Raw genomic sequence first — 26960 nt, forward strand, 5'->3', positions numbered from 1 at the left:
GAACGGGGGGGAATGTCACAGAACAGAGGAGGGGGAATGTCAGAACAGGGGGGGAATGTCACAGAACAGAGGAGGGAGATTGTCACAGAACGGGGGGGAATGACAGAACGAGGGGAATGTCAGAACACAGGAGGGGGAATGTCACAGAACGGAGGAGGGGGGATGTCACAGAACGGGGGGGGGGTGTCAGAACGGGGGGGGTGTCAGAACGGGGGGGTGTCAGAACGGGGGGGGTGTCAGAACGGGGGGGGTGTCAGAACGGGGGGGGTGGTGTCAGAACGGGGGGGGTGTCAGAACGGGGGGGGTGTCAGAACGGGGGGGGTGTCAGAACGGGGGGGGTGTCAGAACGGGGGGGGTGTCAGAACGGGGGGGGTGTCAGAACGGGGGGGGTGTCAGAACGGGGGGGGGTGTCAGAACGGGGGGGGTGTCAGCACGGGGGGGGTGTCAGAACGGGGGGGGGTGTCAGAACGGGGGGGGTGTCAGAACGGGGGTGGTGTCAGAACGGGGGGGGTGTCAGAACGGGGGGGGTGTCAGAACGGGGGGGGTGTCAGAACGGGGGGGGTGTCAGAACGGGGGGGTGGAATGTCGCAGGACAGAGAGGGTGGAATGTCGCAGGACAGAGAGGGGTGGAATGTCGCAGGACACGGAGGGGTGGAATGTCGCAGGACAGAGAGGGTGGAATGTCGCAGGACAGAGGAGGGGGGGAATGTCGCAGGACAGAGAGGGGGGAATGTCGCAGGACAGAGAGGGGGGGAATGTCGCAGGACAGAGAGGGGGGGAATGTCGCAGGACAGAGAGGGGGGAATGTCGCAGGACAGAGGGGGAGGGAATGTCGCAGGACAGGGGGGGGGAATGTCGCAGGACGGGGGGGAATGTCGCAGGACGGGGGGGGAATGTCGCAGGACGGGGGGGGAATGTCGCAGGACGGGGGGGGGAATGTCGCAGGACGGGGGGGGAATGTCGCAGGACGGGGGGGGAATGTCGCAGGACGGGGGGGGAATGTCGCAGGACGGGGGGGGGAATGTCACAGGACGGGGGGGAATGTCACGGACGCGGGGGGAATGTCACGGACGGGGGGGGGAATGTCACGGACGGGGGGGAATGTCACGGACGGGGGGGGGAATGTCACGGACGGGGGGGGAATGTCACAGGACAGAGGGGGGGTAATGTCACAGGACAGAGGGGGGGTAATGTCACAGGACAGAGAGGGGGGTAATGTCACAGGACAGAGAGGGGGGTAATGTCACAGGACAGAGAGGGGGGTAATGTCACAGGACAGAGAGGGGGTAATGTCACAGGACAGAGAGGGGGGGTAATGTCACAGGACAGAGGAGGGGGGTAATGTCACAGGACAGAGGAGGGGGAATGTCAGAATGGGGGGGAATGTCACAGAACAGAGGAGGGGGAATGTCACAGAACAGAGGAGGGGGAATGTCACAGAACAGGTGGGGGGAATATCACAGAACAGGAGGGGGAATGTCAGAGAACAGAGGACGGGGAATGTCAGAACGGGGGGGAATCTCACAGAACAGAGGAGGGGGATTGTCAGAATGGGGGGGAATGTCACAGAACAGAGGAGGGGGAATGTCACAGAACAGAGGAGGGGGAATGTCACAGAACAGGTGGGGGGAATATCACAGAACAGGAGGGGGAATGTCAGAGAACAGAGGACGGGGAATGTCAGAACGGGGGGCAATGTCAGAGAACAGAGGAGGGGGAATGTCAGAACAGGGGGTGAATGTCAGAACGGGGTGGAATGTCAGAACGGGGTGGAATGTCAGAATGGGGGGGAATGTCAGAACACGGGTGAATGTCAGAAACGGGGGGAATGTCACAGAACAGAGGAGCGGGATTGTCACAGAATGCGGGGGAATGACAGAACGAGCGGAATGTCAGAACAGAGGAGGGGGAATGTCAGAACGGGGGGGAATGTCAGAACGGGGGGAATGTCAGAACGGGGGGAATGTCACAGAACAGAGGAGGGCGAATGTCACAGAACAGAGGAGGTGGAGTGTCACAGAACAGAGGAGGGGGAATGTCACAGAACAGAGGAGGGGGAATGTCAGAACAGGGGGGGAAGTCACAGAACAGAGGAGGGGGAATGTCAGAACGGGAGGAATGTCAGAAAACAGAGGAGGGGGAATGTCACAGAACAAAGGAGGGAATGTCACAGAACAGAGGAGGGGGAATGTCACAGAACAGAGGAGGGGGAATGTCACAGAACAGAGGAGGGGGAATGTCAGAACGGGGGGGAATGTCAGAACGGGGGGGGAATGTCACAGAACAGAGGAGGAGGAATGTCACAGAACAGAGGAGGGGGAATGTCAGAACGGGGGGGGAATGTCAGAACGTGGGGGGAATGTCAGAACGTGGGGGGAATGTCAGAACGTGGGGGGAATGTCAGAACGTGGGGGGAATGTCAGAACGTGGGGGGAATGTCAGAACGTGGGGGAATGTCAGAACGGGGGGAATGTCAGAACGGGGGGAATGTCAGAACGGGTGGGGAAATGTCACAGAACAGAGGAGGGGGAATGTCAGAACGGGGGGAATGTCACAGAACAGAGGAGGGGGAATGTCAGAACAGGGGGGGAATGTCACAGAACAGAGGAGGGGGAATGTCAGATCGGGGGGGGGAATGTCACAGAACAGAGGAGGGGGAATGTCAGAACGGGGGGAATGACAGAACGGGGGGGATGACAGAACGGGGGGGATGACAGAACGGGGGGAAATGACAGAACGGGGGGAAATGACAGAACGGGGGGGGAATGACAGAACGGGGGGGGAATAACAGAACGGGGGGGAATAACAGAACGGGGGGGAATAACAGAACGGGGGGGAATAACAGAACGGGGGGGAATAACAGAACGGGGGGGGAATAACAGAACGGGGGGGGGAATGACAGAACGGGGGGGGGAATGACAGAACGAGGGGAATGTCAGAACACAGGAGGGGGAATGTCACAGAACGGAGGAGGGGGGATGTCACAGAACGGGGGGGATGTCAGACGGGATGTCAGAACGGGGGGGGATGTCAGAACGGGGGGGGGGATGTCAGAACGGGGGGGTGATGTCAGAACGGGGGGGTGATGTCAGAACGGGGGGGTGATGTCAGAACGGGGGTGGTGTCAGAACGGGGGTGGTGTCAGAACGGGGGGGGTGTCAGAACGGGGGGGGGGTGTCAGAACGGGGGGGGGTGTCAGAACGGGGGGGGGTGTCAGAACGGGGGGGGGTGTCAGAACGGGGGGGTGTGTCAGAACGGGGGGTGTGTCAGAACGGGGGTGTGTCAGAACGGGGGGGGGGTCAGAACGGGGGGGGGTGTCAGAACGGGGGGGGGTGTCAGAACGGGGGGGGTGTCAGAACGGAGGGGGTGTCAGAACGGGGGGGGGGTGTCAGAACGGGGGGGGTGTCAGAACGGGGGGGTGTCAGAACGGGGGGGGTGTCAGAACGGGGGGTGTCAGAACGGGGGGTGTCAGAACGGGGGGTGTCAGAACGGGGGGTGTCAGAACGGGGGGGGTGTCAGAACGGGGGGGGTGTCAGAACGGGGGGGGTGTCAGAACGGGGGGGTGGAATGTCGCAGGACAGAGAGGGTGGAATGTCGCAGGACACAGAGGGTGGAATGTCGCAGGACAGAGAGGGGTGGAATGTCGCAGGACAGAGGGGTGGAATGTCGCAGGACAGAGGAGGGGGGGAATGTCGCAGGACAGAGAGGGGGAATGTCGCAGGACAGAGAGGGGGAATGTCGCAGGACAGAGAGGGGGAATGTCGCAGGACAGAGAGGGGGGGAATGTCGCAGGACAGAGAGGGGGGGAATGTCGCAGGACAGAGAGGGGGGGAATGTCGCAGGACAGAGGGGGAGGGAATGTCGCAGGACAGGGGGGGGGAATGTCGCAGGACGGGGGGGGAATGTCGCAGGACGGGGGGGGAATGTCGCAGGACGGGGGGGGAATGTCGCAGGACGGGGGGGGAATGTCGCCGGACGGGGGGGGGAATGTCGCCGGACGGGGGGGGGAATGTCACAGGACGGGGGGGGGAATGTCACAGGACGGGGGGGAATGTCACGGACGGGGGGGGAATGTCACGGACGGGGGGGGTAATGTCACAGGACAGAGGGGGGGTAATGTCACAGGACAGAGAGGGGGGTAATGTCACAGGACAGAGAGGGGGGTAATGTCACAGGACAGAGAGGGGGGTAATGTCACAGGACAGAGAGGGGGTAATGTCACAGGACAGAGAGGGGGGGTAATGTCACAGGACAGAGGAGGGGGGTAATGTCACAGGACAGAGGAGGGGGTAATGTCACAGGACAGAGGAGGGGGTAATGTCACAGGACAGAGGAGGGGGGTAATGTCACAGGACAGAGGAGGGGGGTAATGTCACAGGACAGAGGAGGGGGGTAATGTCACAGGACAGAGGGGGGTAATGTCACAGGACAGAGAGGGGGTAATGTCACAGGACAGAGGGGGGGTAATGTCACAGGACAGAGGAGGGGGGTAATGTCACAGGACAGAGAGGGGGGTAATGTCACAGGACAGAGGGGGGGTAATGTCACAGGACAGAGGGGGGGTAATGTCACAGGACAGAGGGGGGGTAATGTCACAGGACAGAGGGGGGGTAATGTCACAGGACAGAGGGGGGGTAATGTCACAGGACAGAGGGGGGGGTAATGTCACAGGACAGAGGGGGGGTAATGTCACAGGACAGAGAGGGGGGGAATGTCACAGGACAGAGAGGGGGGGAATGTCACAGGACAGAGGGGGGGGATGTCACAGGACAGAGGGGGGGGATGTCACAGGACAGAGGGGGGGGAATGTCACAGGACAGGGGGGGGGAATGTCACAGGACAGGGGGGGGAATGTCACAGGACAGGGGGGGGGAATGTCACAGGACAGGGGGGGGGAATGTCACAGGACAGAGGGGGGGGAATGTTACAGGACAGAGGGGGGGAAATGTCACAGGACAGAGAGAGATGGGGAGAGTGGGAATGTCACAGAACAGAGAGGTGGGGAGAGAAAGGAAGTGGCACTGGACAGGGAGAGGGGTGTGAGAAATGGTGTGAGCAAGGATTCAGAGGGTACATAATCCTCTCTTGGCGTTTTGTGACGGCACAGTGCGAAGGGAGCATCGTTGGGACAGGTCTCGAGAGGGGCGGGGAGGGTGGGGGTGGTTCGATTCACTTTGATGGGATGGAGTTCAAGGGAGTTTCACCACGCCTAACCTCAGGGCCCTGCTGAGTTTATCATAGTTCATCTGGGGCTTGCACTTCCTTGCTCCCCACAGGCGAGCCACCTCATCGGGGTTCTTGATGACAAACTCCCCAAAATCGCCCTGCCAGGCAATCACCTCTCGGAACTCCTCCCTCCGCAGCAGGTCCAGAATGAAGTGCCAGAGCTGGACCTGCCGGCTCCCGGGGCTGGAGTCGGGTTTGTAGGCCCAGTCCGGGTAGGTCACACCTGCGGAAAGTAGGGGTTGGAAAGCACAGCGGTCAGCAGCATTAGGCCAAAGCTGGAAAACAGGCCTGAGATATAGAACCAGGACATGCAGCTAGACAGAAGAACTGAGACATTAGCACAAGCTTGAAGTAGTCAACACGAGAAATAGACCTAAAATACATACGTAGAAAGCTCTCACACACACCTCTCACACTCTCCGTCGCTCTACGGCACACACTAACACATACTACACTCTTGCAGGAATCCCTTCTTTCTCACACACATGTGCTCTGTCTCACAAACGCACACGAGCAGATGTTCAGAAGACCTGCCATACAGAACAGAGACACTGTCAGCTTGTGAAATTGGGACATCAGCTAAAATACTTGGAATCGAAGTGGAAATACAGAGCCAGCCATCGAAGACCCAGCTGGTAAAGCAGGACCATCACATAGAAGGCATGAACAGAGAGCAACACAGGTTTGAGCAAAGGCTCAGAAAATAAATACTGTATAAATAGAAAATAAATGGAGTATCCATGCCAGACAAGATGTCAATCCAAGCTAGTCTCAGCTGCTTACATAAGACCACGAGCAAAGGAGCACAACTGGGTCATTTGGCCCATTGAATCTCTTGGTCTTTCAATCATGGCTGTTTCATATTGCCTCTCAACCCCATTCTCTTGTCATCTCCCTGTAACCTTTGATGTCCTGACTAATAAAGAACCTTCCAACTTCTACTTTTAATATACCCAGTGACTTGGCCACCACTGTTGTCAGTAGCAATGAATTCCACAGATTCACCACCTACTGGCTAAAGAAATTCATCCTTACCTCTTTCCTAAGGGGCATCCTTCTATTCTAAGGCTGTACCCTCGCGTGCTGGACTCACCCATATAGGAAACATCTTGTCCACATCTACTCTATCCAGCCCTTTCAATATTCGACAGGTTTCAATGACATCTTCCCTCATTCTTCCAAACTCCAGCGAGTATAGGCACAGAGCCATCAAACACACCTCAAAAAAAAATCGAAACAACAGAGATCTATAGCACATTACAGTCCCATCGGCCCACAATATTGTGCCAACCATGTAACCTACTCTAGAAACTAACTGGAATTACCCTACCGCATAGCCCTCTATTTTTCGAAACTTCCTATACCTCTATTATATCTGCTTCCACCACCTTTGCTAACAGTACATTCCATGCACCCACCACATTCTGTGTAAAAAGACTTACCTCTGACATCCCCCTTGTACCTACTTCCAAGCACCTTAAAACTATGCCCCCTCGTGTTAGCCATTTCAGCCCTGGGAAAAAGCCTCTGCCTATCCACATGATCAATGCCTCTCATCATCCTATACACTTCTATCAGGTCACCTTTCATCCTCTGTCACTCCAAGGAGAAATGGCCAAGTACACTCAACCTATTCTCATAAGGCACACTCTCCAATCCAGGCAACATCCTTGTAAATCTCCTCTGCACGCTCTCTATAGTATCCACATCCTTCCTGTAGTGAAGTGACCAGAACGCAACACAAGTGGGGTCTAACTAAGGTCTCATATAGCAGTAACGTTACCTCCCAGCTCTTGAACTCAATCCTACGATTGATGAATACTAACACACCATACACCTCCTTAACAAAACTGTCAACCTGTGCTACAGCTTTGAGTGCCCTATTGGCACGGACCCCAAGCTCTCGCTGTTTCTCCACACTGCCAAAGCATTAACCCTTTCACTTCTGGAACCATTCTGGTGATCTTCTCCAATGCCAGCACATACTTAGATATGGGGCCCAAAACTTTTTACAATATTCTAAACGTGACCAATGCCTTATAAAGGCACAACATTCCATCCTTGCCAGTATTCTAGTGCTCTTGAAATGAATGCTAACATTGCATTTACCTTCCTTACCACCAACACAACCTGCAAGCTAACCTTTAGGGAATCCTATAGAAGACTCTTTGAGCCTTTGATTTCTGAATTTTCTCCCCATTTAGAAAATAGTCCACACCTTCTACCAAAGTGATCATGCACTTCCCTGCTCTATACTCCATCTGCAATTTCATTGCCTATTTTCCTAATCTTGCCAAGTCCTCTGCAGACTCCCTGCTTTATCAACGCTATCTGCCACTATCCTATCAACACTATCCATTCTTTATGTCATCTGCAAAGCCATCAATTCATTGACATATAACATGAAAAGAAGTGGTCCCAACACCGACCCTGCAGAACACCACTGGTCACTGGCAGTCAACCAGAAAATGCCCCATTTCATCCCACTCTGTCTGCCAATCTTATAATCATGTTGCCATCGTTCCCGTAATACCATGGACTCTAATCTTGTTTAAGAGCCTCATATGTGGCATCTTGTCAAAAGCTTTCTGAAAATCCAATTAAACAACATTCTCATGACCCTCCTATGTCTATCTGCATATTATTTCCCAAAAAAATTCGAGCAGATTTGTCAGGCAAGATTTCCCCTTAAGGAAACCATGCTGACTTTAGCCTGTTTTATCATGAACTTCCAAGTACCCAGAAACATCCTCAGTAATGGAATTCACCCTGCCAACCACTGAAGTCAGGCTAACTGGCCTATAATTTCTGAAAGAGAGTAGTGACCTGTTGGCTTCCAAACCTCCAGGGTAAAAAGGTCCAGCCACTCCTTATGACTCAAGTCCTAACAACATTCTCGAGAATCTCTTCTGCATCCCTTCTGGCTTAATGATGTCCCTCATCTAGCTGAGCTACCAGAACTAGACACAATACTCCAAGTGCCTCGGCAAAGATTTGCAGTTGCCCAGAATCAAGACGTTCCAGCTCAGAGTGGTCTTTGTGGAGGATACCCTGAGGTTAACCTGAAGTGTAAGTCAGTGGTAAGGAAGGCCAATGCAAGGTGAGCATTCATTTTCAGAGGACTAGGATGCACTACTGAGGTTTTATAAGGCACTGCATGAGTAAGTCTGTGCCCAAAACTGGGCCTGATGTGAACAAGGAGTCACAAAGCCTGAGAGGGAGATAGGCCTAGACCTGGGCCTGGGCCAGCATGGTAACTAAGGAGCAGCTTAAGTAGGAGACAGTGATAGAAAATTGGGTGGGCAGTCCGCACAGTAGCGTAGCTGTTAGCGGAACACTTTTAAAGCACCAGCAACCAGGATTCAATTCCTGCCGCTGTCTGTACATTCTCCCCGCAAAACAAATGCTCCTGTTTCTTCCCACACTCCAAAGACATACGATTTAGTAGTTGAATTGGTAAGACGCACGTTTTAGGAACAGCTTCTTCCCCTCCACCATCAGACTCCTGAATGGACAATGAACCCATGAACACTACCTCGTCTTTCTTTGGCGCTTTTAAATAAGCACTGAATTCCAGTTAATTTGGCCATTGATTAATCGGGGCAGCTGTTTATTTGGGGCAACTATTAAACAAAAACTGTGAGAGAATTGGCAGGATTCCCTTCACTTACAAGACAAAATGCTGTTTAATTGTTAGAGGAAACTGTTGCCAAACAGCTTCTAACTAGCATCAGTTGTGTGCATTTGTGTGGCCGTTAGAACCTACACCATGCGTAGAGTGAACAGATTTTAAGCAGCATCAATTCCTTCTATTCAATCAGCAGTAAGACAATTCACAACTGTTTTGCTCAGTGCGATTTCAAGCATGCAGGCTTGCAGCTGCCAGAAACACCCAGGACTGAAAATGAAATTATTTCACTACTTCAACAAGTTAGGCATACAAAGAATCATTTTAAACGTTCCACTGAAAATGAAGATTTGGAGGATGCAATCATCGAAAAAAATTGTATGAAGGCAGCCTATTATCTGCACACAGTGTCTACACCAATTTTGTTTCATTTAGTCAATGAAATGAACACGGCAGCACATAGTGGGTGAATTCCTGCATCAACAGCCATTAGGAACTAACACAGTTTTACAATACTGTCATTGTACTAATTTTTCTGCATTTCATTTACAAACCCCATTTCCAGAAAAGTTGGGATATTTTCCAAAATGCAATAAAAAAAATCTGTGATATGTTAATTCACGTGAACCTTTATTTAACTGACAAAAGTACAAAGAAAAGATTTTCAGTAGTTTTACTTACCAACTTAATTGTATTTTGTAAACATACACAAATTTAGAATTTGATGGCTGCAACACACTCAACAAAAGTTGGGACAGAGTTAAAATAAGATTGAAAAGTGCACAGAATGTTCAAGTAACACCGGTTTGGAAGACTCCACATTAAGCAGGCTAATTGGTAGCAGGTGAGGTATCATGACTGGGTATAAAAGTAGCGTCCATCAAAGGCTCAGTCTTTGCAAGCAAGGATGGGTCGTGGCTCACCCCTTTGTGCCAAAATTCACAAGAGAATTGTTAGTCAGTTCAAAAGGAACATTTCTCAATGCAAGATTGCAGAGAATTTAGGTCTTTCAACACCTACAGTACATAAAGATTCAGAGAATTCAGAGACATCTCAGTGCGTAAAGGGCAAGGTCAGAAACCACTGTTGAATGTGCGTGATCTTCGAGCCCTCAGGCGGCACTGCCTAAGAAACTGTCATGCTACTGTGACAATTATAGTCACCTGGGCTCGGGAGTACTTCGGAAAACCATTGTCACTTAACACAGTCCGTCGCTGCATCCAGAAATGCAACTTGAAACTGTATTACGCAAGGAGAAAGCCATACACCAACTCTATGCAGAAACGCCGGCAAGTTCTCTGGGCCCGAGCTCATCTCAAATGGACCGAAAGACTGTGGAACCGTGTGCTGTGGTCAGATGAGTCCACATTTCAGCTAGTTTTTGGAAAAAACGGGCGTCCAGTTTTCCGTGCCAAAGATGAAAACGACCATCCAGATTGTTATCAGCGAAAGGTGCAAAAGCCAGCATCTGTGATGGTATGGGGGTGCATCAGTGCCCACAGCATGGGTGAGTTGCATGTATGTGAAGGTACCATTGACTCTGAGGCGTATATTAGGATATTAGAGAGACATATGTTGCCATCAAGGCGACGTGTCTTCCCGGGATGTCCATGCTTATTTCAGCAGGACAACGCCAGACCACATTCTGCATGGGCTACAACAACGTGGCTTTGTAGACACAGAGTGCGTGTGCTTGACTGGCCTGCCGCCAGTCCAGATCTATCTCCTATTGAAAATGTATGGCGCATCATGAAGAGGAGAATCAGACAACGGAGACCATGGACTGCTGTGCAGCTGAAGTCATATATCAAGCAAGGAGGAACAAAATTTCCAATTGCAAATCTACTAGAATTAGTATCCTCAGTTCCAAAACGATTAAAAAGTGTTATTAAAAGGAAAGGTGATGTAACACAGTGGTAAACATGCTTCTGTCCCAACTTTTGTTGAGTGTTTTGCAGCCAAATTCTAAATAAATACAATTAAGTTGGTCAGTAAAACGATTGAAAATCTTTTCTTTGTCAGTTAAATAAAGGTTCGCATGAATTAACATATCACAGATTTTTGTTTTATTGCATTTTGGAAAATATCCCAACTTCTCTGGAAATGGGGTTTGTAAATACACAATTTGTTATTCAATTGAGCGGTGGTTTGCCTTATTATACGTTTCTAACTAGTTCCATGAAACTAATTGGGCTAGTGATTAGTTCAGCCAAAATGTTGTCATCCCAATGTGTCCTGATTAACTGGAATCCGCTGTATGTAATTCTTTTTGAAATTTATATTTTTTTTTAGGTATTGTAAAAAATTTCATTCATCTGCTTGTAACTTGTATGGGAGTCTGACTCTGTTTCTGACATGGGTGTGATTGAATGGCATGAGCTCGCTGGGCCAGACGGGCCCGTGTTATCATGCTGCATCTCTGAATGAAAATAAATAAAAATTGAAAATCAAATATGGAAGAATCAGGTAGAACAAGTGAAACTGGGACACAGGCATGAACTCCTGATATTGAAGGGCTAGGCCTGAAAAGCAGGCGAAAATGCTGTAGAGAGTGAGACCGATCACAGCACACGGGAAGGGATATGCAAGGAATCCGAAGGAAAACCTTGACGGAGAGAGAGGTTGGAGAAAAAGGAACGCAATGTAAAAGTGAAGCCAAAAACAAAGCAAGAAAGGGAAAGAGATTTAACGCCTGACCTGCAGAACTCTTGGTGGATCCGCACGTCAGAGAAGAAAGGACAAAATCAGGCTTAATATCACAGACCTGTCATGAAATTTTTTGCAGCAGCAGTACATTGCAACACATAGTAATAAAGGCCAAAAAGTACAGTATGAATGTAATAGAACAAGAGGGGAAATACTAAAGTCACGTTCAATGTCCATTCAGAAATCTGATGGCAGAGGGGGAGCTGTTCCTGACTCATTGTAAACATGAGGAATTCTGCAGATGCTGGAAATTCAAGCAACACACATCAAAGTTGTTGGTGAACGCAACAGGCCGGGTAGCATCTCTAGGAAGAGGTACAGTCGACGTTTCGGGCCGAGACCTTACGTCAGGACTAACTGAAGGAAGAGCTAGTAAGAGAATTGAGAGGGGGAGGGGGAGATCCAAAATGATAGAAGACAGGAGGGGGAGGGATGGAGCCAAGAGCTGGACAGGTGATTGGCAAAAGGGATATGAGAGGATCATGGGACAGGAGGTCCGGGGAGAAGGAAAAGGGGGAGGGGGAAAAAAACCCAGAGGATGGGCAAGGGGTATAGTGAGAGGGACAGAGGAAGAAAAAGGAGAGAGAAAGAATGTGTGTATATAAATAAACAACGGATGGGGTACGAGGGGGCGGTGGGGCATTAGCGGAAGTTAGAGAAGTCAATGTTCATGCCATCAGGTTGGAGGTTACCCAGTCGGAATATAAGGTGTTGTTCCTCCAACCTGAGTGTGGCTTCATCTTTACAGTAGAGGAGGCTGTGGATAGACATGTCAGAATGGGAATGGGATGTGGAATTAAAATGTGTGGCCACTGGGAGATCCTGCTTTCTCTGGCGGACAGAGCATAGGTGTTCAGCAAAGCGGTCTCCCAGTCTGCGTCGGGTCTCACCAATATATAGAAGGCCACATCGGGAGCACTGGACACAGTATATCACCCCAGCCGACTCACAGGTGAAGTGTCGCCTCACCTGGAAGGACTGTCTGGGGCCCTGAATGGTGGTAAGGGAGGAAGTGTAAGGGCATGTATAACACTTGTTCCACTTACAAGGATAAGTGCCAGGAGGGAGATCAGTGGGGAGGGATGTGGGGGACGAATGGACAAGGGAGTCGCGTAGGGAGCGAACCCTGCGTAAAGTGGGGGGGTGGGGGTGAGGGAAAGATGTGCTTAGTGGTGGGATCCCGTTGGATGTCGCGGAAGTTACAGAGAATATGTTGGACCCGGAGGCTGGTGGTGTGGTAGGTGAGGGCCAACGGAATCCTATTCCTAGTGGGGTGGCGGGAGGATGGAGTGAGAGATGTGCGTGAAATGGGGGAGATGCGTTTGAGAGCAGAGTTGATGGTGGAGGAAGGGACATTTAAAAAAGGACATCTCCCTCATCCTGGAATGAAAAGCCTCATCCTGAGAGCAGATGCGGCGGAGACGGAGGAATTGCGAGAAGGGGATGGCATTTTTGCAAGAGACAGGGTGAGAAGAGGAATAGTCCAGATAGCCGTGAGAGTCAGTAGGCTTATAGTAGACATCACTAGATAAGCTGTCTCCAGAGACAGACTCATTGAGTGTGTTTTTTCAGGCTCTTGTACCTCCTCCCTGATGGTAGCAATGAGAAGAGGGCACGTCCTGGGTGGACACTGCCTTCTTGAGGCATCCCCTTTTGAACTAAAAACAGCACAATATTGTGCTAAAAAGTTAAAACAACCCAAACAATAATCCCTCCTATCTATACAATGTCCATATCCCTCCAGCATACTCACATTCATGTGCCTATCCAAATATCTTTTTTAAAAGACTCTAATGTGTTTGTCTCTACAGCAGGCAGCACCTTCCAAACATCCACGACTCTCTGAGTATGAAACCTACCCCTCAGATCCCCTTTGAAGCTTCCCCCTCTCACCTCCAATGCATGCCCCCTGGAATTAGACATTCCTACAATGGGAAACAGATACTCTCTGTCTACTCTATCTATGCCTCTCATAAACTATAAACCTCTATCAGATCTCTCCTTAGCCTCCCTGCTCCACAGACAAAAAACCTAAGTTTGACCAGCTTCTCACTATTGCACATGCCCTCTAAACTGGGCAGCATCCTGGTAAACCTCTTCTGTAGCCTCTCCAAAGCCTCAACATTCCCCCGAGAGGGCCGACCAGAAATGTGTGCAGTACTCCAAATGTGGCCTAAACAAAGCATTATAAAGTTGCAACAAAACCTCTTGGCTTTTGAACTAAATGCCTCGACTAATAAATACAAGCCTTCTTAACCCCCGCGTCACAGGGGCCAGTGTGGTGGGAGCAACGTGCTACACAGGTGGTGGCAAGAGGGGAGCACCGGGCTACAGAGTGAGGCAGTAAGGAGGGGTATACACACAACCGGGATTTGAGGAGGGAGTGTCGCGCTGTGAGGGAGGTAGCAAGGAGGGAGCCCTGCACCACACGGGTCGTTGAGGAGGGAGCGCTCCCCTTTTGCTAGTTTCCAACCCGACAACCTGCAGAACCCGCGCTCCCTCACCTCCTCCTCCATCTTCCTCCTCGTCCTCTTCCTTTACACCGCCAATCTTCATGGCCAGCCCAGGGCCTGGCTTTCTGGCCTTTGGTCCCGAGGGTTCGAGTCCTCCTTCCTCCACTTAAAACAGCAAATGTTAAAAAAAAAACTACAACATATGCTTTATTTTAGTCAGCACACAATATTGGGCGGTGGGATTGATGCCGTTAAGAGCAGGGGTGCCTGCCACCCGCCCCCCCATCCTGTCCTCCTCAACAGATGTCACCCCGCCACCGAGCTCCGCGAGAACCGGAAGTCTGCTGCAACACCGGAAGTGCTGAGTGAACGGGGCCGATCTGCCATCGCGCTGCCTCCCCGAACCTTCAGCTTCTACGCATGCGTGCTGGTGATACCCAGTCAATTCTGAACCAACGTTAAAAAACATCATTTTATCTTTGATTTTGATTCATTTTGAAAACAGTTTTACTTTATCTGTAACACTTTAATGAAATCAAGAATTTTGTGTAATTTTGTCTCTTATTTGACCCTCACCAAAATGGGGACCCACACACCGACATAATTGTGAAGGGCAACACACACAAAATGCTGGAAAACTGAGCAGGCCAGGCAGCATCTATGGAAAGAGTACGATTCCGGCCGAAACCCTTCGGCAGGACCGTGAAATGACGACGTTCCCACCCAGTCTACACAATACGCTTGCACAGCTTTTCACTTCTCAAAAGGGACTGCAACCAATTGTGTATTTTACAGGAACCTGGACCAATGCCCCTCTGTCTGTCTGCATGTTCTAGACTTACACAGGCAATGTTCCTTCTCAGGTGCGTTCATTTGCTACCAGCACACGAAGATTGTCGCCCTCTACCTCACTGGCATGTTAGGTATATTTCATGGTTGCACAAAATCACATTTCCTTTTCTAGTTTCTGATGTGGCCGGTGTTGACAACGTGAAATTTGCAATGATTTGTATGCAGATTTTACAAGTGGGTTATTTATACTATTGTTATTGAAGGGATTATTGATTCCAGGGCCAAGAATGAGTCAAGATGGCACCTGTGCACAGCATTCCTTTGCTGGGCATCTTCATGACACCAGATATGTTTTTTGCGTTTGTTTTTTGCCCTGAATGTGACTCTGGAACTCTAGAAGCCCATGATTTGCTGTTTGGAGATCATGTGGGTATTCCAGTGTTCTGCAGACTCTGAGAGAATCCAGGAGGCAGAGAGAGCATGCACAAAGGTTATGGCAGGCAGGCTGCGAGCAGTTGTCCGACTCCATGTTCCCAACTCAAGCAATGAGGGAAGTGAAAAATATCAAGGCAAATGCAGAAGGTGAGCGCCAGCTCCCTGCCTAAGGATCACTGGTTATGGAGAGCGAGACTGACTTCGGATTGCTATTGGGATCGCTATGATACACAGAGGGGAGACTTCCTTTTTATCCCTGGTGAGATCGCTCTATACGGACAGGGAGTCTGCCTTTTTATCATCGGAGGGATCGCTCTGTTATGGACAAGAGAGACTGCCTTTTTATCCCTGCTGAGATAGCTGTGCTACGGACAAGGGAGACTGCGTTTTTATCCCTGGAGAATCACTCTTCTACGGACAGGGGAAACTGGATTTTTATACCTGGTGAGATCACTCTGCCAGAGAGGGAGACTGCCTTTTTATCCCAAGTGAGATCGCTGTGCGAGAGGGGAGAGTGCCCTTTTATCCCTGGTGAAATCTCCCTGCAATGGACAGGGGAGACTGCCTTTTTATCCATGGTGAGATCACTCTACTATGGATAGGGGGGATTGCCTTTTTGTCCCTGATCAGATTGCTCTGCTACAGAGAGGGAGACTACCATTTTATCTCAGGTGAGATCGCTCTGCTACAGAGAGGGAGATTGCCTTTTTACCCCTGGTGACATTGCGCTGCTACAGAGGGGCAGACTGCCTTTTTATCCCGACTGACATCGCTCTGCTACAGAGAGGGGAGACCTCATTTTTATCCCGGGTTAAATTGCTCTGCTACGGAGAGGGAGTCTCCCTCTTTATCCCTGGAGAAATCGCTCTGCCTTGGACACAGGAGACTGCCTTTTTATCCCTGGTGAGCTCGCTCTGCTGCAGAGAGGGGAGACAGCATTTTATCCCTGGTTAGATCGCTCTGCTACAAAGAGGGGAGACTGCCTTTTTTCCCTGGTGAGCTTGCGCTGCTATGGACAATGGAGACTGCCTTTTTATACCTGGTGAGCTCGCTCTGCTATGGATGGGGGGACTGCCTTTTTATCCCTGGTGAGATGGCTCTGCTACAGAGAGGGGAGACTTCCGTTTTATCCCTGGTGAGGTAGCTCTGATACAGACATGAGTGACTGCCTTTATATCACTGGTGAGATCACTCCGCTACGGACACGGGAATCTGCCCTTTTTTTCCCTGGTGGGATCGCTTTGCAACGGAGTGGGGGACTGCCTTTTTATCCCTGGTGAGATCGCTCTGCTACAGAGAGGGGAGACTGCCTTTTTATCTCTGGAGAAATCGCTCTGCTATGGATGGGGAGACTGCCTTATTATCCCTGCTGAGATCGTTCTGCTACAGAGAGGGGAGATTGCCTTCCTATCCCTGGTAAGCTCACTCTCCTATGGACAGCGGAGACTGGCTTTTTATCCCTGGTGAGATCGATCTGCCAGAGAGGGAGACTGCCTTTTATCTCTGGTGAGCTCGCTCTGCTACCGACAGGGAGACTGCCTTTTTATCTCTGATGAGGTCGCTCTGCTATGGACACAGAAGACTGCTTTTTTATTCCTGGTGAGATCGTTCTGCTCCCGACAAGGAAAACTACCTTTTTATCCCTGGTGAGATTGCTCTGTTGCAGAGAGACAAACTGCCTTTCTACACCTGGTGCGATCACTCTGCTACTGACAGGGGAGACTGCCATTTTATCCCTGGTGAGATCACTCTGCCAGAGAGGGAGACTGCCTTTTTATCCCAGGTGAGATCACTGTGCTTTAGACTAATTTACAATATTGTTTATTTTTTACATATATTAGTCTTCGGGAGGTCACTTATTTAACATATATTTTTGGAGTTGCCCCCTGCAGAAATGGGGTTAAGGTTAGTATTAGTGCCTTTTTTCAGCCTTCTCTGGCTTAGTTCGGGGTTCTACTTGGGGTTGGGGGAGGGGGGGTATCTTTTTCTTTTCTAATTTTTTCTATTGGGCTGATTCAGAACTACAAAGATGTCCGCAGTGTCGAGATTTCCAGTTCCTCTCTAATCATGTTCCTCTCTAATCTTCCGATTTCATGATTTCACATTATGGTTAACCCCTTACTTACCAAAGGGTTAATTTTTAGTTATGGCTCATACTATTAATTTTGTCTCTTGGAATACAAATGGTTTAAACCATCCAATAAAACGGAAAAAGATTTTCAAAGTGTTCCAAAGACTGAATGCTCATGTTATTTTTGCACAAGAGACTCATGTAAGGAAAGAGGACAATCAACGCTTCTTTAAATTTTGGAAGGAACAACATTCAAATGCTTAAGCCAAAATTAAAGGCGTTTCAATTTTTATTGATCCCTCAATTATTTCAGATCCTAATGGCAGATTTTTGTTAATTACTGGGGTACTTTTTAATAAAAAGGTTGCTATGGTTAATGTTTACGCTCCGAATGTGGATTATCCTGAATTCTTTAAACACTTACTCACTTCCTTTCCTAATTTAAACGAGTATATGTTGATAATGGGCAGTGATTTTAATTTATGTTTGAATCCTATGCTGGACAGATCCATAGGTAGTCCGGCTTTACCGAATTATTAACTCTTTTATGTTGGATTCTGGGATTTCAGAAATTTGGAGATTTCTACATCCAAATGATAAGGAATTCTCCTTTTTTTCACATGTACATCGTTCTTTTTCCCGAATTGATTATTTTCTGATTGACTCTTGTTTGATTCCATATGTAGTTGATTGTAATTATGACATTATTGCTATTTCAGATCATGCTCCAATGAAACTTTCCATCAAGCTAATGGATACCTTTTGTACTAGCAGACAATGGCGATTTAACCCTATTTTGCTTCAAGATCAGGACTTTGTCAAATTTGTAAAGGAGCAGATTGATTTCTTCTTTTCAACTAATACTACAGAAGAAGTTTCCAACGGAACTGTTTGGGACGCCTTTAAAGCTTATATCCATGGTCAAATTATTTCCTATTCGGCTGGTTTGAAAAGACATATTAACAATGAAATACTTCTGTTGGTTGATAAAATTAAAGAAGTCAATAAAAAATATGCTATTTCTCCCAGTAAGGAGCTGTACAAACACAGAGTTGAACTCTAATTGGAACATAGCTTATTATTAACATCCTGGATGGAAAATCAATTAATGAGAACTAGAAGTGATTTTTATATTCATAGCGATAAATCGGGTAAATTACTGGCTAACCAATTGAAATTTGATTCGGCTAAACGTCAAATTACTAAGATTCGTAAACAGGATGATACTTTTACAGTTGATCATGTTGGGATAAACCAAACCTTTCAAGAATTTTATACCTCTTTATATCACTCTGATTTTCCTCATGATTCTAAGTTCATGCATGATTTTTTCAGTAAATTGAGTTTTCGGAAACTATCACCTGAAGATTGCCTATCATTAGAAACTTCCATTTCAGAGGAAGAAATAATAACTGCAATCTCATCATTGAATTCCGGTAAAGCACCCGGTCCAGATGGGTTTACAGTGGAATTTTTTAAATTTTTTTCCTCCATTCTTTCTTCTAAGTTGTCTAGAATATTTAAGGAAACAATTAGTTTAGGTAAATTACCACAATCGTTTTATGAAGCCTCTATTTCCTTAATTCTTAAAAAGAATAAAGATCCTACGGATTGTGCATCATACGGACCGATATCTCTTCTGAATGTAGATTCAAAAATTTTTTCAAAAATTCTAGCTACTAGACTGGAGAAGGTGTTACCTCAAATTATTTCCATGGATCAAACCAGATTCATTAAAAATCGCTATTCATCTTTTAATATTAGGAGGTTAATGAATATTGTTTATACCCCCTCACTTACTACCCCGGAATGTATTATCTCATTAGATGCTGAGAAAGCCTTTGACAGAGTTGAATGGCCTTATTTATTTAGTGTTCTTGAGAAATTTAATTTTAATTTGACATTTATATCTTGGATTAAATTGTTATATTACTCCCCGGTAGCCTCGGTTTATACAAATAATTATAGATGTCCTTTTTTTCATCTTTTTCGTGGTACTAGGCAAGGTTGCCCTCTTAGTCCTTTACTATTTAATATTGCTCTTGAACCTTTAGCAATTGCTATCCGTGACTCGCCAAATATTGTTGGTATTACCCGTGGAAACGAAGTACATAAATTATCATTATATGCAGATGATTTGTTGTTCTACATCTCTAACCCGGAGAAGTCAATTCCTGCTATCCTAGATCTGTTAGCTCAATTTAGTAACTTCTCTGGTTACAAATTGAATCTTAGTAAGAGTGAATTATTCCCTTTAAATAAGCATGTACCTATTTATGGACGTTTACCATTTAAATTGGTTACTGATTCATTTATATATTTAGGGATAATAATTACGAAAAAGTATAAAGATTTATTTAAAGTTAATTTTTTACCTTTAATTGATCAGATTAAACTTTTATTTACCAAATGGTCCCCAATCTCTTTGTCTTTGATTGGTTGGATTAATGCTATTAAGATGATCATTTTGCCTAAATTTTTGTATATATTCCAATCGGTTCCAATTTTTATCCCAAAATCTTTTTTTGATAACGTAGATTCAAAAATTTCCTCTTATATTTGGCAGAATAAAAATCCTAGGTTAGGTAAAAGGTATCTACAGAAATCTAAAAAGGAGGGGGGGCTCACCCTCCCGAATTTTAGATTCTATTATTGGGCAATTAATATTCGATATTTAAAATTTTGGTTACAAGATTTGGACACATCCTTAAACCCTCATTGGGTAAATCTTGAATCTAATTCATTACAAGGGTTCTCCTTGGGTTCGGTTTTAGGAACTTTACTTCCTTTCACTTCTTTTAAATCATATAAACAAATGAACAACCCAATAGTTAAGCATACTTTACGTATATGGTTTCAATTCCGAAGATTTTTTGGGTTTAATCAATTTATTCTAGCAAGTCCTATTATATCAAATTTTCTTTTTCAACCTTCTACGATGGATCAAGCTTACTTCGATTGGAAAACCAAAGGTATAATATCTTTTCGCGATTTATTCTTGGATAACTGTTTTATGTCTTTTGATCAACTCTCTAATAAATATAACTTACCCAGATCTCACTTTTTTAGATATCTACAGATTAGAAACTTTTTAATTACTGTCTCTCCTAATTTTCCAAATCCATATCCAATGGACACTTTGGAAAAAATCTTAGATTTAAATCTCTCTCAGAAAAGTGTAGTAGCAATTATATATAATATAATTACGAATCTATGTCCTGATGCTTCTAATAAAATTAAAGCTGACTGGGAAAGAGAACTTGAGATTAATATACCGACTGAAAAATGGGAAAAAATTCTTCAGTTGGTGAATTCATCCTCTGTATGTGCTAAGCATAGGTTGATACAGTTTAAAGTAGTTCACAGGGCTCATATGTCCAAAGATAAACTATCTCGTTATTACTCTTATATTAATCCAATATGTGACAGATGCCAGTCTGAGATTGCTTCTTTAACCCATATGTTTTGTTCATGTCCCTTGTTGGAGAAATATTGGAAAGATATTTTTGATATTATTTCAACGGTCCTAAATATAGACTTACAACCTCATCCAATTACTGCTATCTTTGGACTACCAATGATAGACTTAAATAATTTAACCTCTTCATCACGAAGGATGATTGCATTTCTTACTTTAATAGCTAGAAGGTCCATTTTGTTGAATTGGAAAGAGATCAACTCTCCTACTGTATTTCATTGGTTTTCACAAACTATGGTGTGTCTGAATTTGGAGAAAATTAGAAGTGCAGTTTATGACCCTTCTATTAAGTTTGAAAAAACTTGGAGGCCATTCATTCAGCATTTTCATTTGATGTAATTTGATCATTTCCAAACTTGTTTTATCTCTCTGTACTGTTGTTAGAGGGGATTGGAGTCGTCGACACTTCTTTTCCATTTTTAAGTTGTTAGTTTTGCCCAAGTCTTTTAGGTTAGTTGATTAATTTTGTTTTTCTTTGGGAATGGGGTTTTTTTTGTTATGTTTTTTTTTTCTTTTTCATTTTTTTTTCCAGTTTTTTTTTATTTTGTATTATCCGTGGTTAGTTCTACATGTTTGGGAGCTTTGTTAATTTCCAGTACTTGGTTTTGCAATTAATTTTTTTAAGTGTAACAATACACCTCCTTCTATTTGTATTATGGCTATGTTCTGTTTCTATATTTTGAAATTAATAAAAAGATTGAAGAAGAAAAAGAGATCGCTGTGCTGGAGGGGAGAGTGCCCATTTATCCCTGGTGAGATCGTGCTGCTACGAACAGGGGAGGGTGCCTTTCTATCCCGGGTGAGATTGCTCGGCTACAGAAAGGAAGACTACCTTTTTGTGTCTGGACAGATGGCTCTGCTACCGACAGGACAGAATGCCATTTTATCCCTGGTGAGATCATGCTGCAATGGACAGGGGAGACTGCCTTTTTATCCATGCTGAGATCACTCTACTATGGATAGGAGAGATTGCCTTTTTGTCCCTGATCAGATCGCTCTGCTACAGAGAGGGGAGACTGCCTTATTATCCCTGATGAGATTGCTTTTTTATCCCTGGTGAGATCGCTCTGCTACAGAGGGAGAGACTGCCTTTTTATCCCTGGTGAGATCGCTTGCCGACAGAGAGGGAGACTGCCTTTTTATCCCTGGTGAGATCGCTCTGTTACAGGGAAGGAGACTGCCTTTTTATCCCTGGTGAGATCGCTCTGCTACAGAGAGGGAGACTGCCTTTTTATCCCTGGTGAGATCGCTTGCCGACAGAGAGGGAGACTGCCTTTTTATCCCTGGTGAGATCGCTCTGCTACAGAGAGGGCAGACTGCCTTTTTATTCTTGGTGATATCACTCTGCTCCCGACAAGGAAGACTGCCTTTTCATACCTGATGAGATTGCTCTGCTACAGAGAGTGGGAGACTGCCTTTTTATCCCTGGTGAGATTGCTCTGCTACAGAGAGGGGAGACGGCCTTCTTATGTCTGGTGAGATCGCTCTGCTATGGACAGCAGAGACTGGATTTTTATCCCTGGTGAGATCGCTCTGCTATGGACAGCAGAGACTGGATTTTTATCCTTGGTGAGATCGCTCTGCTATGGACAGCGGAGTCTGGCATTTTACCTCTGGTGAGATCGCTCTGCCAGAGAGGGAGACTTCATTGTTATCCCTGGTGAGAGCGCTCTGCTACAGACTGAAAGACTGCCTTTCTGTACCTGGTGCGATCGCTCTGCTACGGACAGGGGAGACTGCCTTTTTACCCCCACTGACATCGCTCGGCCACAGACAGGGGAGACCTCCTTTTTATCCCTGGTTAAATCTCTCTGCTACGGAAAAGGGTGACTGCCTTGTTATCCCTGGTGAGCTCGCTCCGCTACAGAGAGTGGAGACTGACTTTTTATCCCTGATGAGATCGCTCTCCGACAGAGAGGGAGACTGCCTTTTTATCCCTGGTGAGCTCGCTCTGCTACAGAGAGTGGACACTGACTTTTTATCCCTGATGAGATCGCTCTCCGACAGAGAGGGAGACTGCCTTTTAACCCTTGGTGAGATCGCTCTGCTACAGAGAGGGGAAACGCATTTTTTCCCAAGTGAGATCACTCTGTTATGGAGAGCGGAGACTGCCTTTTTATTCCTGGTGAGATAGCTCTTATACGGACAGGGGTCACTGCCTTTTTATCCCTGGTGGGATCGCTCTGCTACAGAGAAGGAAGACTGCGATTTTATCCCTGGTGAGATCGCTCTGCTACAGAGAGGGGAAACGCATTTTTTCCCAAGTGAGATCACTCTGTTATGGAGAGCGGAGACTGCCTTTTTATTCCTGGTGAGATAGCTCTTATACGGACAGGGGTCACTGCCTTTTTATCCCTGGTGGGATCGCTCTGCTACAGAGAAGGAAGACTGCGATTTTATCCCTGGTGAGATCGCTCTGCTACAGACAAGGAAGACTACCTTTTTATTGCTGGGATCTGCTCTGCAACAGTGGAGGGAAACTGACTTTTTATCCCTGGTTTGATTGCTCTGCTACCAAGAGGGGAGACTGCCTTTTTTCCCTGGTGAGCTTGCTCTTCTACGGACAGGGGAGATTGCTTTTTTATCTCTGATGACATCGCTCTGCTACAGAGAGGGAGACTGCCTTTTTTCCCAGGTGAGCTCGCTTTGCTATGGAGAGCGGAGACTACCTTTTTCTCCCTGGTCAGATCGCACTGCTGCGGACAAGGAGACTGCCTTTTTATCCCTGGTGAGTTTGCTGTGCTACAGGGGGGGGGGGGGTGACTACCTTTTTATTGCTGCTGAGCTCACTCTCCTATGGACAGTGGAGACTGGCTGTTTATCCCTGGTGTGATTACTCTGCTGCGGAGAGGGGAGACTGCCTTTTTATCCCTTGTGAGACAGCTCTGATATGGACAGGGGAGACCTCCTTTTTATCCCTTGTTAAATCACTCTGCTACGGAGAGAGAGTCTCCCTCTTCATCCCTAGAGAGATCACTCTGCTACGGACAAGGGTTACTGCCTTTTTATCTGTGGTGGGATCGCTTTGCAACAGAGAGGGGAGACTGCCTTTTTATCCCCGGTGAAACCGCTGTGCTGCAGAGAGGAGAGACTGCCTTTTTTCCCAGGTGAGCTCGCTTTGCTATGGAGAGCGGAGATTACCTTTTTATCCCTGGTCAGATCGCACTGCTGCGGACAAGGAAACTGCCTTTTTATCCCTGGTGAGTTTGCTGTGCTACAGAGGGGGGGGGGGGTGACTGCCTTTTTATCGCTGGTGAGCTCGCTCTCCTATGGACAGCGGAGACTAGCTTTTTATCCCTGGTGAGATCGTTTTGCAACAGAGAGGGAGTCTACCTTTTTGCCCCTGGTTAGATCGTTCTGCTGCAGAGATGAGAGACTGTCTTTTTTCCCTGGTGAGCTCACTCTGCTACGGACAGGGGAGACTGCCTTTTTATCCCTGGTGAGATCGCTATTCTATGGACAGGAGAGAGTGCCTTTTTATCCCTGATGAGATCGCTCTGCTACAGAGGGGGGAAATTGCCTTTTTATCCCCACTGACATCGTTCTGCCACGGAGAGGGAAGACCTCCTTTTTATCCCTGGTTAAATCGCTCTGTTACGGAGAGAGAGTCTCCTTCTTTATCCCTAGAGAGATCGCTCTGCTACGGACACGGGAGACTGCCTTTTTATCCCTGGTGAGATCACTCGGCAACAGTGGGGGGAGACCTCCTTTTTATCCCCGGTGGGAAAGCTCTGCTATGGACAGGGGAGAGTGCCTTTCTATCCCAGGTGAGATTGCTCTGCTGCGGAGAAGAAGACTACCTTTTTGTGTCTGGACAAATGACTCTGCTATGGACAGGTGACAAAGCCATTTTATCCCTGGTGAGATCACTCTACTGTGGACAGCGGAGACTGCCTTTTTATCCCTGATGAGATCGCTCTCCGACAGAGAGGGAGACTGCCATTTTATCCCTGGTGAGATTGCTCTGCTATGGACAGGGGAAGCTGCCTTTTCATCCCTGATGAGATCACTCTGCTATGGATGGGGAAATTACCATTTTATCTCAGGTCAGATCACTCTGCTTCAGCGAGGGAGGCTGCCTTTTTACCCCTGGTGACATTGCTCTTCCACAGTGGGAGAGACTGCCTTTTTATTCCCTCTGACATTGCTCGGCTACTGAGAGAGAAGACCTCCTTTTTATCCCTGGTTAAATCGCTCTGCTACGGAAAGGGAGTCTCCTTCCTTATCCCAAAAGAGATTGCGCTGCTACGGACACGGGAAACTGCCTTTTTATCCCTGGTGGGATCGCTTTACAACAGAGAGGGGAGACTGCCTTTTTACCCCTGGTGAGCTCCCTCTGCTACAGAGAGGGGAAACTGCCCTTTTACCCCTGGTGAGATCGCTCTGCTACAGCGGGAATGACGGCCTTTTTATGTCTAGTGGGATCGCTCTGCTGTGGACAGCTGAGAATGGCTTTTTATCCCTGGTGTGATCGCTCTGCCAGAAAGAGAGACTGCCTTTCTATCCCAGGTGAGATCGCTGTGTTGCGGGGAGGGGAGACTGCCTTTTTACCCCAGGTGAGATCGCTCTGCCAGAGAGGGAGACTGCCTTATTACCCCTCGTGATATTGCGCTGCAATGGACAGGGGTGACTGTCTTTTTATCCATGGTGAGATCACTATACGCTGGATAGGGGAGATTGCCTTTTTATCCCTGATCAGATCGCTCTACTACAGAGAGGGAGACTGCCATTTTATCAAAGGTGAGATCACTCTGCTATGGATAGTGGAGATTGCCTTTTTATCCTGTTACCTACCCCGTAGCTGGGTTGCCAAACCAGCAGAAATGGATCACTCAGTTGGAGTCTGAATTACTAGAACTAAGAAAGTTTTATTAAAGAAACAAGCAACACAGTCATCGAAAGGATAATAAATGCAACAGTTCAGCAATGATAAACACACATGTGCACAGAATTAAGATAACAACATCAATCAAGCTCTATCGTTGTCCAGGGGTAAATGACCAGTTTCAAAGTGACACACGAAGTCCAGTTCAATTTAGTTCAGTTCGCAGTAATCGTTGCCATGGCGATGGACAACGTGGGGGGAGGGAGAGAGAGAACGGGAACGACTGATCATTCAGACACGGCTTCCACACACACACCTGCGATATTGCTCACAAGCAGCTTTCGGGCGGGTCCTTCGTGATGTCACCTGAGGTCACCGACTGTGACCCCTCCTCCAGATGTGGTCGATCCTCTGCAGTGAACCCGGCACCCAAGCGAGGGTGGACACACACCGGGTTCCCGCTGATCGTACCTGTCCACCCTGTGCGTTTGTGGCCCGGTACTGCCCACCGACTCGTGAGAGGCGCACCGCTTCCAGGGTCTCGTTACCTCGGGTGTCGTGTGTGTGTCTTGCCTTAGCGAACCTGTCCCTTTTTATCCCCCTGCTGGGGTATCGCCTGTCCATCACTTCAAACAGTTCAGGGTTCAAAGGGGGAGCCGCTCTAGACAATACCCAGACTGATGGCTCCTTCATTAACATCTCCAAATGCTGCTTCATTGTTCCTTATCTCTCCCTCCCCTGAGGACAGGTGACAGACCAACTGCTGATGCCACTGGTGCTAGCCCAGGCCAGCAAACATCTTAATTTATGTGTATTCTCGTCACAATCCCTGATCAGATCACTCTGCTGCAGAGAGGGAGACTGCCTTTTTACTCCTGGTGACATTGCTCTGCCACAGAGGGGGAGACTGCCTTTTTATCCCCACTGACATCGCTCTGCTACGGAGAGGGGAGACCTCCTTTTTATCCCTGGTTAAATCGCTCTGCTACGGAGAGAGAGTCTCCCTCTTTATCCCTAGAGAGATCGCTCTGCTACGGACACGGGAAACTGCCTTTTTATCCCTGGTGAGCTTGCTCTCCTATGGACAGCGGAGACTGCCTTTTCATCTCTGGAGCGATCACTCTGTTACCCACAGCAGACTGCATTTTTACCCCTGGTTAGATCGCTCTGCTATGTACAGGGGAGACTGCCTTTTTTCCCTGGTGAGCTCGCTCTGCTAGGGACAGGTGACACTGCCTTTGTATCCCTGCTTGGATCACTCTGCCTGGGACAGGGGAGAGTGCCTTTTTATCCCTGATGAGATCGCTCTGCTGCAGAGAGTGAGGGGCCAGGTGAGGGGGAAGGTG

The 26960-nt window shown here is 47.7% G+C and overlaps 1 protein-coding gene across 1 annotated transcript; it reads right to left on the reverse strand.

Annotated features, from left to right (window-relative positions):
• Positions 1-5174: 5174 nt before the first annotated feature.
• Positions 5175-14358, reverse strand: LOC140195230 (ETS domain-containing transcription factor ERF-like). Its single transcript, XM_072253234.1, has 2 exons — positions 14065-14358; positions 5175-5449 (listed from the first exon to the last, which is right to left on the reverse strand). The coding sequence occupies exons 1-2, from the start codon at positions 14114-14116 to the stop codon at positions 5190-5192; spliced, it is 312 nt and encodes a 103-aa protein (XP_072109335.1). The 5' UTR covers positions 14117-14358; the 3' UTR covers positions 5175-5189.
• Positions 14359-26960: the final 12602 nt, after the last annotated feature.

The sequence above is a fragment of the Mobula birostris genome, chromosome 3 (assembly GCF_030028105.1).
Source record: "Mobula birostris isolate sMobBir1 chromosome 3, sMobBir1.hap1, whole genome shotgun sequence".
In the NCBI taxonomy this organism is placed as follows: domain Eukaryota; kingdom Metazoa; phylum Chordata; class Chondrichthyes; order Myliobatiformes; family Myliobatidae; genus Mobula; species Mobula birostris.